General features: G+C 44.8%; 1 protein-coding gene across 8 annotated transcripts in view; it reads left to right on the top strand.

Moving 5' to 3' along the window:
• rnf180a (ring finger protein 180a) overlaps positions 1 to 8,365 on the top strand; it is a 141,735-nt gene extending 133,370 nt beyond the window's left edge. For all 8 annotated transcript variants that reach the window (XM_055634933.1, XM_055634960.1, XM_055634922.1 and 5 more), the window contains one exon: positions 7,848 to 8,365. In XM_055634933.1, the coding sequence (XP_055490908.1) occupies positions 7,848 to 8,041 (194 nt within the window). In that variant the 3' untranslated portion in view covers positions 8,042 to 8,365. The remainder of the gene's footprint in view (positions 1 to 7,847) is intronic.
• The last annotated feature ends 2,191 nt before the right edge of the window (positions 8,366 to 10,556 follow it).

The raw sequence follows: 10,556 nt of genomic DNA on the forward strand, positions 1-10,556 counted from the left end.
AGTAAAGAATAAAGAGACATCAATTATCAGTTTGATCCATGTAATGAGGGTGGGAGCGGAGGGCACGTAATCCCTCATCGTAACTCCTCATAAAATACAGATCAAACTTCAAACTGGTAAGTTCTCGTTTAATCTTACTATTTTACTTCGGAGTCACGTGAGTGACTTCGTGAAGATTTCAAAGCTCTGTGATTTCAAACCGTGTAACAGCTTATATCACTCGCTGCCGAAGCCTTTGAGGGAGGAAGCGTGTTATCATAATCAACCAATGATTCTGTTTATAGAAAAAACCAATGGTATTTTACAATAACACTGAAGAATTTTAAATGCTCCCCTTGGCTAATTTGAATATTTGCAGATTGGAATTTTCCTGCAAATAAAAACAGGTTTTGTCAACAGTTTATAATAAATTTATTTCTCTGAACGTTTTACCCCCACTATTCTGCTGTAGCCAGGATGTGGTTTACAGGCACGTCCATTCTTTTGCCGTTGACGTGGAAGCTTCTCCTGTGGGATGACAACTTTATACATGTTAGTTTTATCCCAGGAGCTTTAACCTGCTTGAGCCATTTCAAAAAAGGCTTGTTACCCGACCACAAGGTGTTTTGTGACCAACCCACAAGGCTTTTCATCTCCCTCGCATAATTAGGTTGTGTCTATGTAAGGTAATAGGGTCTTGGCACATACCGTGTTTTCTGGCGGGTAGCCCGTTTCTTTATGACTGGATAAGGTGTTCCTGGTCTGGTTTGACCATTCCCTGAACAAATGATAGAGATCTGGTCTGAAGCTGTGAGCATGGTGTCTAGTTGAAAATAGGAGTAGTGACTGGACACTCTGTGCTGCTCCATGTGCCTTTAACATATGTTTTTAGTGCATAGAAGGTTCAGGTTTAGGACTCTGGCTTGTGGGTTCCCCTGAAGTGTGGTTAACCACTGTGACATCCCATATATAGGTGTACCTAGTCTAGGGGTTTAGAGTTTTAATACCCTTCAAATTTACCACCAGCCAGTGACCCCATGGCCTGTTGTCCTGTAGCTGTTTTGAAAAAGAACAGGCAGGGCAATTCTAGCTGTGTTGATGGCACTGTAGCCGAATCCTTCATCATGATGAAGGTTCTCCAGGAATTCCAGTTCGTAGTACCTGTATCGGATGAGTAGGTTTTCCCCTTTATCCTTGCAGTACTTCTCTTGATGCTGGACAAGTGTTGTAGTCCAGTGGATGTTCAAAAGGATGCTGACATGGTGTCGATTATTCAGTATAACAATCCCAGTCCCAGAGGCTTGCGCAGAATCTGCAGCTCAGGAGCTTATTTCTCATGGCACAGTTGATTTGTGCCCGGCTCCGATATTAATAATTCTGGGTACTGGAAAAACACCATCCAAGTTTCAACAGCCATGTCATGGCGTGAAGTGAAACAAGGCCTGCGTAAGTCCGTCAGGTACTATCAAATACCTGAAGCAGAATCCTTTTGTACTGTGCGTTGTTCTCGATTGGTGAGGCAGAAGGGAAAAATACATAGAATTAATTTCACCAATGCAGCGTGAACGCATTTGTCTATCAATATTATAAATACATTCTTGAATGACAACATGACCTATAGGTCAGAAAAGTTAATATATATAGCTGACGATCTTTCTGCTGGAACTATCTGTCCCAGAGAAATTTTTTAATGAGGATTCCACTGGCCCAGGGTCTGGTTTCCCCCCGCGACATACATAGGACATCCCCGAACACCTGGTGATATAGCGTTAATGCAAATAATCGATATCAGTTTCACATTCCATTTTAATTGTCATTGTCAGTGTACAGTACAGCGACAATGAAATGCATTAATATCTGTTGCATCATATAGCTTAATAGTTTTGTTAACTTTATATGAAAACATCTAATTGATGTAGTCCTTAATATTATGTGACCTGTTGTCTGTCACTGTATTTTGCTTACCGGGCAGGTAAGTTGTTGATAGTCAAATACCTCTATGGATATACCATTGCCAAATTGGTTTGACCAACTTCTCATATGATACCGACTTTATGCTGCCATATGGTTAATATAGGCCACCTCCATAGTGTAGTCTATTTATACCCATACATGCAAGTGCTTTAAAACTCATAAAATTCACCCAAACATTTTTTAGATAATTAATGCCCAGTATAAGTGGTAACCCCACCACTGTCTTTCTGATATTACTTCAGTGGGTAACTTCATGAGATGCTCAATGACAACCTATATGTTGTTTTTGATACTAACATCTGAATGATGTAGACAGAAATGGTACCATTTTTTCCCAATTACTCTGTTATTTGTCGAGTAGTTGGTAGTTTGACCATTACTTTGTGCTTGTTTGTGCCAATTCAACTATGTTGTCTCTTGGCATCCTTATAGTTACGTGGACTGAATTAATATGAAAGCCAAGATAGTCCAAGAAAGCGCTCTATATGCTGGTAGGAACCAGACCCACCTACCTCCATGGTTATTGGCGGTTTTGTGTTTTCTGTTTTCTGAGTGCTTTTGTTCTGAGGATGTGCTGGCGACGTTGGGGGGGGGGCGCATTTTCCAGGGGGTCCGCGGCGGGCCCTGATCTAAAAGATCTTTGGGGATAGTGCGGCCCCAAGCTTTCACCAGTCCCATATTCTAGACATAGACTGGTAGATGCCGTGAGGTGCTGCTGTTAGGTTATCGAAAGTCGTGGTTTGCTCGTCCCTTGGCCTGCCCTCATGATGCCGAAGGTTTTTGATACCTCTTCGATCTCCTTCAGCTTTTTGTTCAGATCTCTCCCAAATAGCAGTGAGTCTGCCTCCGCTGCTGGGCTTTGCTCAAGCCTGCATCTTTGAGATTGAGGGCAGGTGTTGTATTTCCCTTCAGAGATTATTTAGTTCGAATCGTGGTACACCTTAATACCAGCACTTTCTGGTGGCATGTGTTGATCTCGTTATCTCCACAGAACAAGCATAGGCTGTGATAGCTGACATCAGGAGCCTTCGGATCCGCTGTAGCTTGAGTTTTTATGCCCGCATAAGGGCCCCCACAACTTCCAGATTTTGCTGTTTTAGGCTTATTCCCCTTAAGGGCCTCATAGCTCTCTGGTGCTGTATATTCTTGCTGGCTGCCATTGTTTTGGCTCCGGCGGTGCTCCAGCCCGTGGGGTTGCTACCGAAGCGGTCCACGACACCCAACAGCTGTTCCTGATCCTGCACCTCATGCATACTCCCGATTTTTGTCCGCCTGCCCCATTTGCAGACCAGCCCTGCCCTGGTCACCAATGCTAGCCTCCTGCTCCAACCCGTGGTATGAGGGTAGCAAAGGGCAGTGCCTGAACGACACTATGGAGGAGGTGCCTGTCCTGTCTCGCCGGGAGCGCTGCTGTTCCCGGTGGACCTTCCCCTCCAGGAGCTGCTAAGTGCAGCTCAGGCGGCTGTCTCTCTCTGCTTTGGTAGAGACATGTCCCCCTCCGACGAATCGGAGACGACCGGCCGTTTGGCTTCCTGGCCGCTTTCCCAGTCCGCCGTGTAGGCTCTGGCGAGACTGGCTTGGCTCGGTCTCAGGGATAGCGAAAACGCTCTGCGAGCGATGCTGCCGCCGGTTGCTGCCCCGCTGGTAGAGTTGGAGCAGGGCAGTTTCTCTTTGCGAGTTTTTTGCGTTGAGTTCCTGAAATCTGTAATAAAACACAACTGCAAACTCACCTTTCCAATGCCCAAGAGCCGCTCCTGCAGCTCAGGCGGCTGTCTCTCCCCCTCCTGGGTGGAGAGACGTCCCAGTCCGATGTCAGCTCCACCGCCGGGTTTTACACACATCCAGCCCGCTGCTCAGGTGCTAGCGGGCTGGCTCGGTCGCGGTGTCGGGTTTGCGGACCGCCCGCTAAGCGGTCCACCCCTGTTTGCTGCCCAACGACGTCCTTTCGTCGAGCGGGCAGGTGCAGCATTTCCCCCCCAAGCCCGCAGCTGATGCTGACGGGCTTGATGCAGAGTCGGGAGCGGGGCGCTGATTAGCGGTCCTCGCTCTCTCTCTCTCTGCACTCGGGCTGCTGCTCACCTGCACTCGGGCTGCAGCGCACTCCACGCCAGCACTGCACAGTGGGTCCCCTTAACGGCTCCGCAAATGTCGGAAGCCTCCTCCCGCCCGCCTGCCTGCCTCACCTGGACAGTACTCTCGAGCGAGCGAGGACTGAGGGGACCCCAACGCAGTGCTAGCGCCGTCTTCCTGCGCTCTCAATGTCGCCCCTGTGGAGAGTTTACCGGCACCGGCACAGCTCCTATTCATGGTCCACCGGCGCTCTCTCTCCCTAGTCGCGTCTTTCCTCCCCTCCCTCGAACGGAAAACTCCTCCCGGAGTCCAAGGGGGCCGCTTGCATGCCCTGCGGGAAACAAGCAGACGCAAAGGGGCTGTAACAGTAAAGGTAAGTACTTACCTAAACTTAGATTTTTTCTCGTTTCTTCGGGAGCCCTGACTCCCGGCTGCCGCTTTGCATGTCTGAAACGTAATGCCGCAATGCGTCCTGGGGCGGGCTTCTTCACGACGTCACTCACGTGACTCCGAAGTAAAATCCAGAATAAAAAAGAATGATCAATGTCCTACAACAAAACAGCGATACCAGTGTCTCCACAACTGGGATTTGTAGCATGTAGTGCTAAACCTTATGTTTGACAAGGCCACAATAATTACATTTTTAGCGTAATTTATCCTGCAAATTAATTTATATTAATGTGACTCAAGTTATGTGAAGAACATAAGACTCCAGGCGTTTGTTGCCGACTAATTTGATTCATGAAATTCTATAGGCTGTCTTTCAATGATTTCTGCATTTTTAAATGCACTTAAATATTTTACATCATTGCAACATATTTTGAAAATAAACATTTTGAAGTGCTCTGTAGATATTGAATAATATACACATTCGAATGACTGAGGCAGTTCTGATGTGAAATTGTATTAACTTTAAAGTTTGTGTTGATTTGAATCAGTGAAATTGGATTTTGTTATTTGTGATCTGTGATCCAAGGGCTTAATATCTATCAGATGAGTGAGGGGAGGTGGGTTGGGCAGCATTCCTGCTGGCCATATCAGACCACATCCAATGTTTGAAATCAAACCTCAGTATATGTGTACCCTGGCCACGCTCTCATTTCACCTGTGCCATTGGGTATGGGAGCCTAAAACTGTAACTTCCAGGTTCAGGAGTCTATCTATGTGTCTGTCTGTCTGTCTGTCTGTCTGTCTGTTCTGTCCCCCTCTCCCCCCCCCCCTTTCTCTCCCCCTCTCCCTATCCCCCTCTCCCTATCCCTCTCTCTCTCCCTCTCTCTCTCCACCCTCTCTCTCCCCATATCTCCATCTCTCTCTATATCTCTATCTATGTTTTTTGTTGTTGTTTATAATAGTGTTTACAGAGTACTATATTTACACATTTGTTGTGCTGCTACAAGTAAGAATTTCATGATCCGTTTCGGGATATAGTTGTGAATCTGTTGAATTCTCTGCTACAGAAGGCAGTGGAGACCAATTCATTGGATGTTTTCAAGAGGGTGCCAGATATAGCTCTTAGGGTTAAGGGAATCGAGGGATATAGGGATAAAGCAGGAACGGGGTACTGATTTTAGATGATCAGCGTTGATCATATTGAATGGCAGTGCTAGCTCAAAGGGGCCGAATGGCCTACTACTGCACCTATTTTTCTAAGTTTCTAATAAGACACCCATAAATAACCCTTCTCTTGACCTTTGGGTCTTAGCAGTCATCCTATTGTATCCTGACCAACAGCCAGAAACACCCATGGTGCAGCTGCACCCGAGGGGAAATAAATGTAGGGGCCCAGAGGCCTTCAAGACATAGCAGGTATTATTTTAAAGAGGGATGATCAAAGAGAAATTACAAAATTCATGGGATGCCGTAGTAAGAACAATTTTAACTTGTTGATTTTTTAATTCAGTTCACAATAATTAAAACAAATTTCTAACTAGCATTTTTTAAAATCTGTAAATCCCGTTACTCTGAAGTAAAAAGGGAAAATGCTGGAAATGCTCAGCAATCGACAATAGGCAATAGGTGCAGGAGTAGGCCATTCGACCCTTCGAGCCAGCACCGCCATTCAATATGATCATGGCTGATAATCCCCAATCAGTACCCCATTCCTACCTTCTCCCCATATCCCCTGACTCTGCTATCTTTAAGAGCCCTATCTAGCTCTCTCTTGAAAGTATCCAGAGAATCGACCTCTACCAGCCTCTGAGGCAGAGAATTCCACAAACTCACAACTCTCTGGGTGAAAAAGTGTTTCCTCATTTCCGTTCTAAATGGCTTACCCCTTATTCTTAAACTGTGGCCCCTTGTTCTGGACTCCCCCCACATCGGGAACATGTTTCCTGCCTCTAGCGTGTCAAAACCCTTAATAATCTTATATGTTTCAATAAGATTCCCTCTCATCCTTCTAAATTCCAGAGTATACAAGCCCAGCCACTCCATTCTCTCAGCATATGACAGTCCCGTCATCCCGGGAATTAACCTTGTAAACCTATGCTGCACTCCCTCAATAGCAAGAATGTCCTTCCTCAAATTTGGGGACCAAAACTGCACACAATACTCCAGGTGTGATCTCACTAGGGCCCTGTACAACTGCAGAAGGGCCTCTTTGCTCCTATACTCAACTCCTCTTGTTATGGAGGCCAACATGCCAACACATTAAACTGCATCTGCCATGCATCTGCCCACTCACTTAACCTGTCCAAATCACCCTGCATTCTCATAGCAACCTCCTCACAGTTCACACTGCCACCCAGCTTTGTGTCATCTGCAAATTTGCTAATGTTTCTTGGAATCCCTTCATCTAAATCATTAATCTATATTGTAAATAGCTGCGGTCCCAGCCTCACTAGTCACTGCCTGCCATTCTGAAAGGGACCCGTTAATCCCTACTCTTTGTTTCCTGTCTGCCCACCAATTTTCTATCCAGTCAGCAATACCATGTGCACTAATTTTGCACAATAATCTCCTATGTGGGACCTTATCAAATGCTTTCAGAAAGTCCAGGTACACTACATCCACTGGCTCTCCCTTGTCCATTTTCCTAGTTACATCCTCAAAAAATTCTAGAAGTTTAGTCAAGCAAGATTTCCCATTCGTAAATCCTGTTACTGCTATCCAAATGTGCCGCTATTTCATCTTTTATGATTGACTCCAGCATCTTCCCCACCACCGATGTCAGGCTAACTGGTCTATAGTTCCCTGTTTTCCCTCTCCCGCCTTTCTTAAAAAGTGGGATAACATTAGCCACCTTCCAATCCACAGGAACTAATCCTGAATCTATACAACATTGGAAAATGATCACCAGTGCGTCCACAATTTCTAGAGCCACTTCCTTAAGTACCCTGGGATGCAGACCATCAGGCTCTGGGGATTTATCAGCCTTCAGTCCCATCAGTCTACCCAACACCTTTTCTGTCTAATGTGGATTTCCTTCAGATCCTCCGTAGTGAAGATGGATCCAAAGTACCTGTTCAACTCCTCTGCTATTTCCTTGTTCCCCATAATAAATTCACCTTTTATTATGGGGACTGCTCTACTGAGTGTTTCCTGCAGTTTCTGCTTTCTAACAATGTTTTGCTCTGTAATGTTTTCATTACAGATTGAAAATGAACAATAATTGAATCGGCATCACGCAGAAAGAGGTCATGTGGTCTATTGAGTGCACACTGATACTTGGCTAAGAGGCATCAGTTCTTAAATTTTATTGTTGCTTTATAAATGCCTGTTCTCTTAAGGCCTAGACTGCTCTGCTGTTTAATGTACCAGATTTACTGCTCTCATTTGTATAAGACTACTGACTCCATATGTCATAAACGTTGTCTTTCCCACAGGTTTTGGAAGACGTCCAGATCCTGTTGCAAGAAGACAATTCCCTCATGGTGCCTACAGGCTGGATTTTGAAGATGACAATCGTGGCTGGAGATTTGATATGGACATGGTTATCATATATATCTACTCTGTCAACTGGGTCATTGGGTTCATTATTTTTTGCTTTCTTTGCTACTTTTTTTTCCCATCATTTTGAATGGGGTTTTTATAGGACTGGTAACATGATAATAATTCAACTACATCATGTTGATCAGTAAGCTTAGAAGAGATTTTCTGAAGTATTGCACAATAAATAATGTCCAGGAATATGATGATGCTTGAAGGATTGAATTAACCATATTCTTTCCAGCTGTGATTACCTTCTGTAGTTTGAACCAATAGCATTCAAATTCAAGCTACCGTAAGTGGAGTCTGCAGTGTGTAGCCAATGCAATTGATCGAGTACTGTTTTTTTGAAACTGAACTTTGTTCAAAAACTTAAATGTAACCAACTCACAACATGATTTATTTATTCAATTGATGCAGCTTTTGGTGTTTTGATTCATTGTGAAGAAGATATTATATCCAGGCTAATATAGGTAGTAACAGGGAATAGTGCAGAATGCATTCCATACAAAGCAAGAATTGCATATGGTTCCAGACAAGTGTATTAAACCGTTACGATCATTAAGCAAAAAACAATGTGCTGGAGGAACTCAGCAGATCAGAAAACATTTAACCATATAACTATATAACAATTACAGCACGGAAACAGGCCATCTCGGTCCTACAAGTCCATGCCGAACAACTTTTTTTCCCTTAGTCCCACCTGCCTGCACTCATACCATAACCCTCCATTCTCTTCTCATCCATATGCCTATCCAATTTATTTTTAAATGATACCAACGAACATGCCACCACCACTTCCACTGTAGATCTCCCTCTTTTTCGGAACAAGATGTCCAATTTCCCTTGAAAACCAGGGCTCTTTCCAATTTTTACTGTTTCCTTCCTATTTCAACCAAACAGGGGAACATAAAGATTCTGTACTAAAATGTCCCCTTTAAATGCCCTCCATTTTTCTTCTACATCTTTCCAATAAAACAAAATGTCCCAGTTCACTCCTTTTAAATCATCTTGCATCTCATCAAAGTTAGCCTTTCTCCAATCAAAAATCTCAACCCTAGGTCCAGTTCTGACCTTCTCCATAATTATATTGAAACTAATGGTATTGTGATCACTGGACCCAAAGTGCTCCCCAACGCATACCTCCTCCACCTGTCCCGTCTAATTTCCTAACAGGAGGTCCAGCACTGCCCCTCCCCTAGTATGTACCTCTATGTATTGCTGCAAAAAACTATCCTACACACATTTTACAAACTCCAAACCATCCAGCCCATTTACAGAATGTGTTTCCCAGTCTATGTGTGGAAAGTTGAAATCTCCCACAATTACTACCTTGTGCTTACTAGTAATATCTGCAATCTCCTTACATATTTGCTCAAAATCCTGGAATATTTAGTTTCCAATCACAGCCCTGCAACCATGTTTCACTGATCGCCACAACATCATACTTCCAGGTGTCTATCCAGACTCTAAGCTCATCCACCTTTCTTATAATGCTCCTAGCATTAAAATATGCAAATTTAAGAAACCCCCCCCCGTCTCTTCTTCTCTGTTTATTTCCTTTTTTTTCTTTCTCCTCTTGTGTCCAAGTGCCTCCCTTTTCTGCTTCCTGCCTCCCATTCTGTCTACTAGCTTTCTCTATTTGAGTCCCTCGCCCCAACCATTCTAGTTTAAAGTCTCCCCAGTGGCCTTTGCAAATTTCCCCGCTAGGATATTGGTCCCCCTCGAGTTCAAGTGCAACCCATCCTTTCTGTACAGGTCCCACCTTCCCCAAAAGAAGTCCCAATGATCCAGAAACTTGAATCCCTGCCCTCTGCACCAGTCTTTCAGCCACGCATTTATCCTCCACCTCGCTCCATTCCTACTCTCAATGTCGCGTGGTACAGACAGTAATCCTGAGATTGTTACCTTTTTGGTCCTTTTCCTTAACTCTCCTCCCAACTCCCTAAATCCTCCCTTCAGGACCTCTTCCCTTTTTTTACCTATGTCATTTGTACCTATATGTACCACGACCTCAGGCTCCTCTCCCTCTGATTTCAGGATATCTTGGATGCGTTGAGACACGTCTGAGACCTTGGCACCAGGGAGACAGACCACCATCCTGGTCTCCCGACTGCATCCACAGAATCGCCTATCCGACCCCCTAACAATAGTCCTCAATTACTGTTGCCCTCTTCTTTTTTTCCTACCTTTCGGAGCAACAGGGCCGGTCTCTGTGCTGGAGGCCCGTCCGCTGTCGCTACCCCCGGGCAGACTGTCACCCCTTTCCGTACTCAAACAGGAGTACTTATTTGCAAGGTGTGCCGACATTGGAGTACTCACTCGTTCCTGCCTCTGCCCCTTGCCCTTCCTTAGCGTGACCCATTTGTGGAGGAAATAGACAAGATGTTTCATGTCAAGACCCTTTGTCGAGTCGAGGAGGTAAAAGCTAGAAAGGAGAGGTGAGGGTGGGACAAGGCCTGGCAATTGATAAGCTGATGAAATGTGTAGGATTGAACTGCAGATGCTGGTTTAAACTGAAAACAGACACAAAAAGCTGGAGTAACTCAGCGGGACAGGCTGCATCTCTGGAGAGAAACGTCACTAATTGGGTGACGTTTCGAGTC

This window comes from Leucoraja erinacea, chromosome 1, assembly GCF_028641065.1.
Source record: "Leucoraja erinacea ecotype New England chromosome 1, Leri_hhj_1, whole genome shotgun sequence".
Taxonomy (NCBI): domain Eukaryota; kingdom Metazoa; phylum Chordata; class Chondrichthyes; order Rajiformes; family Rajidae; genus Leucoraja; species Leucoraja erinaceus.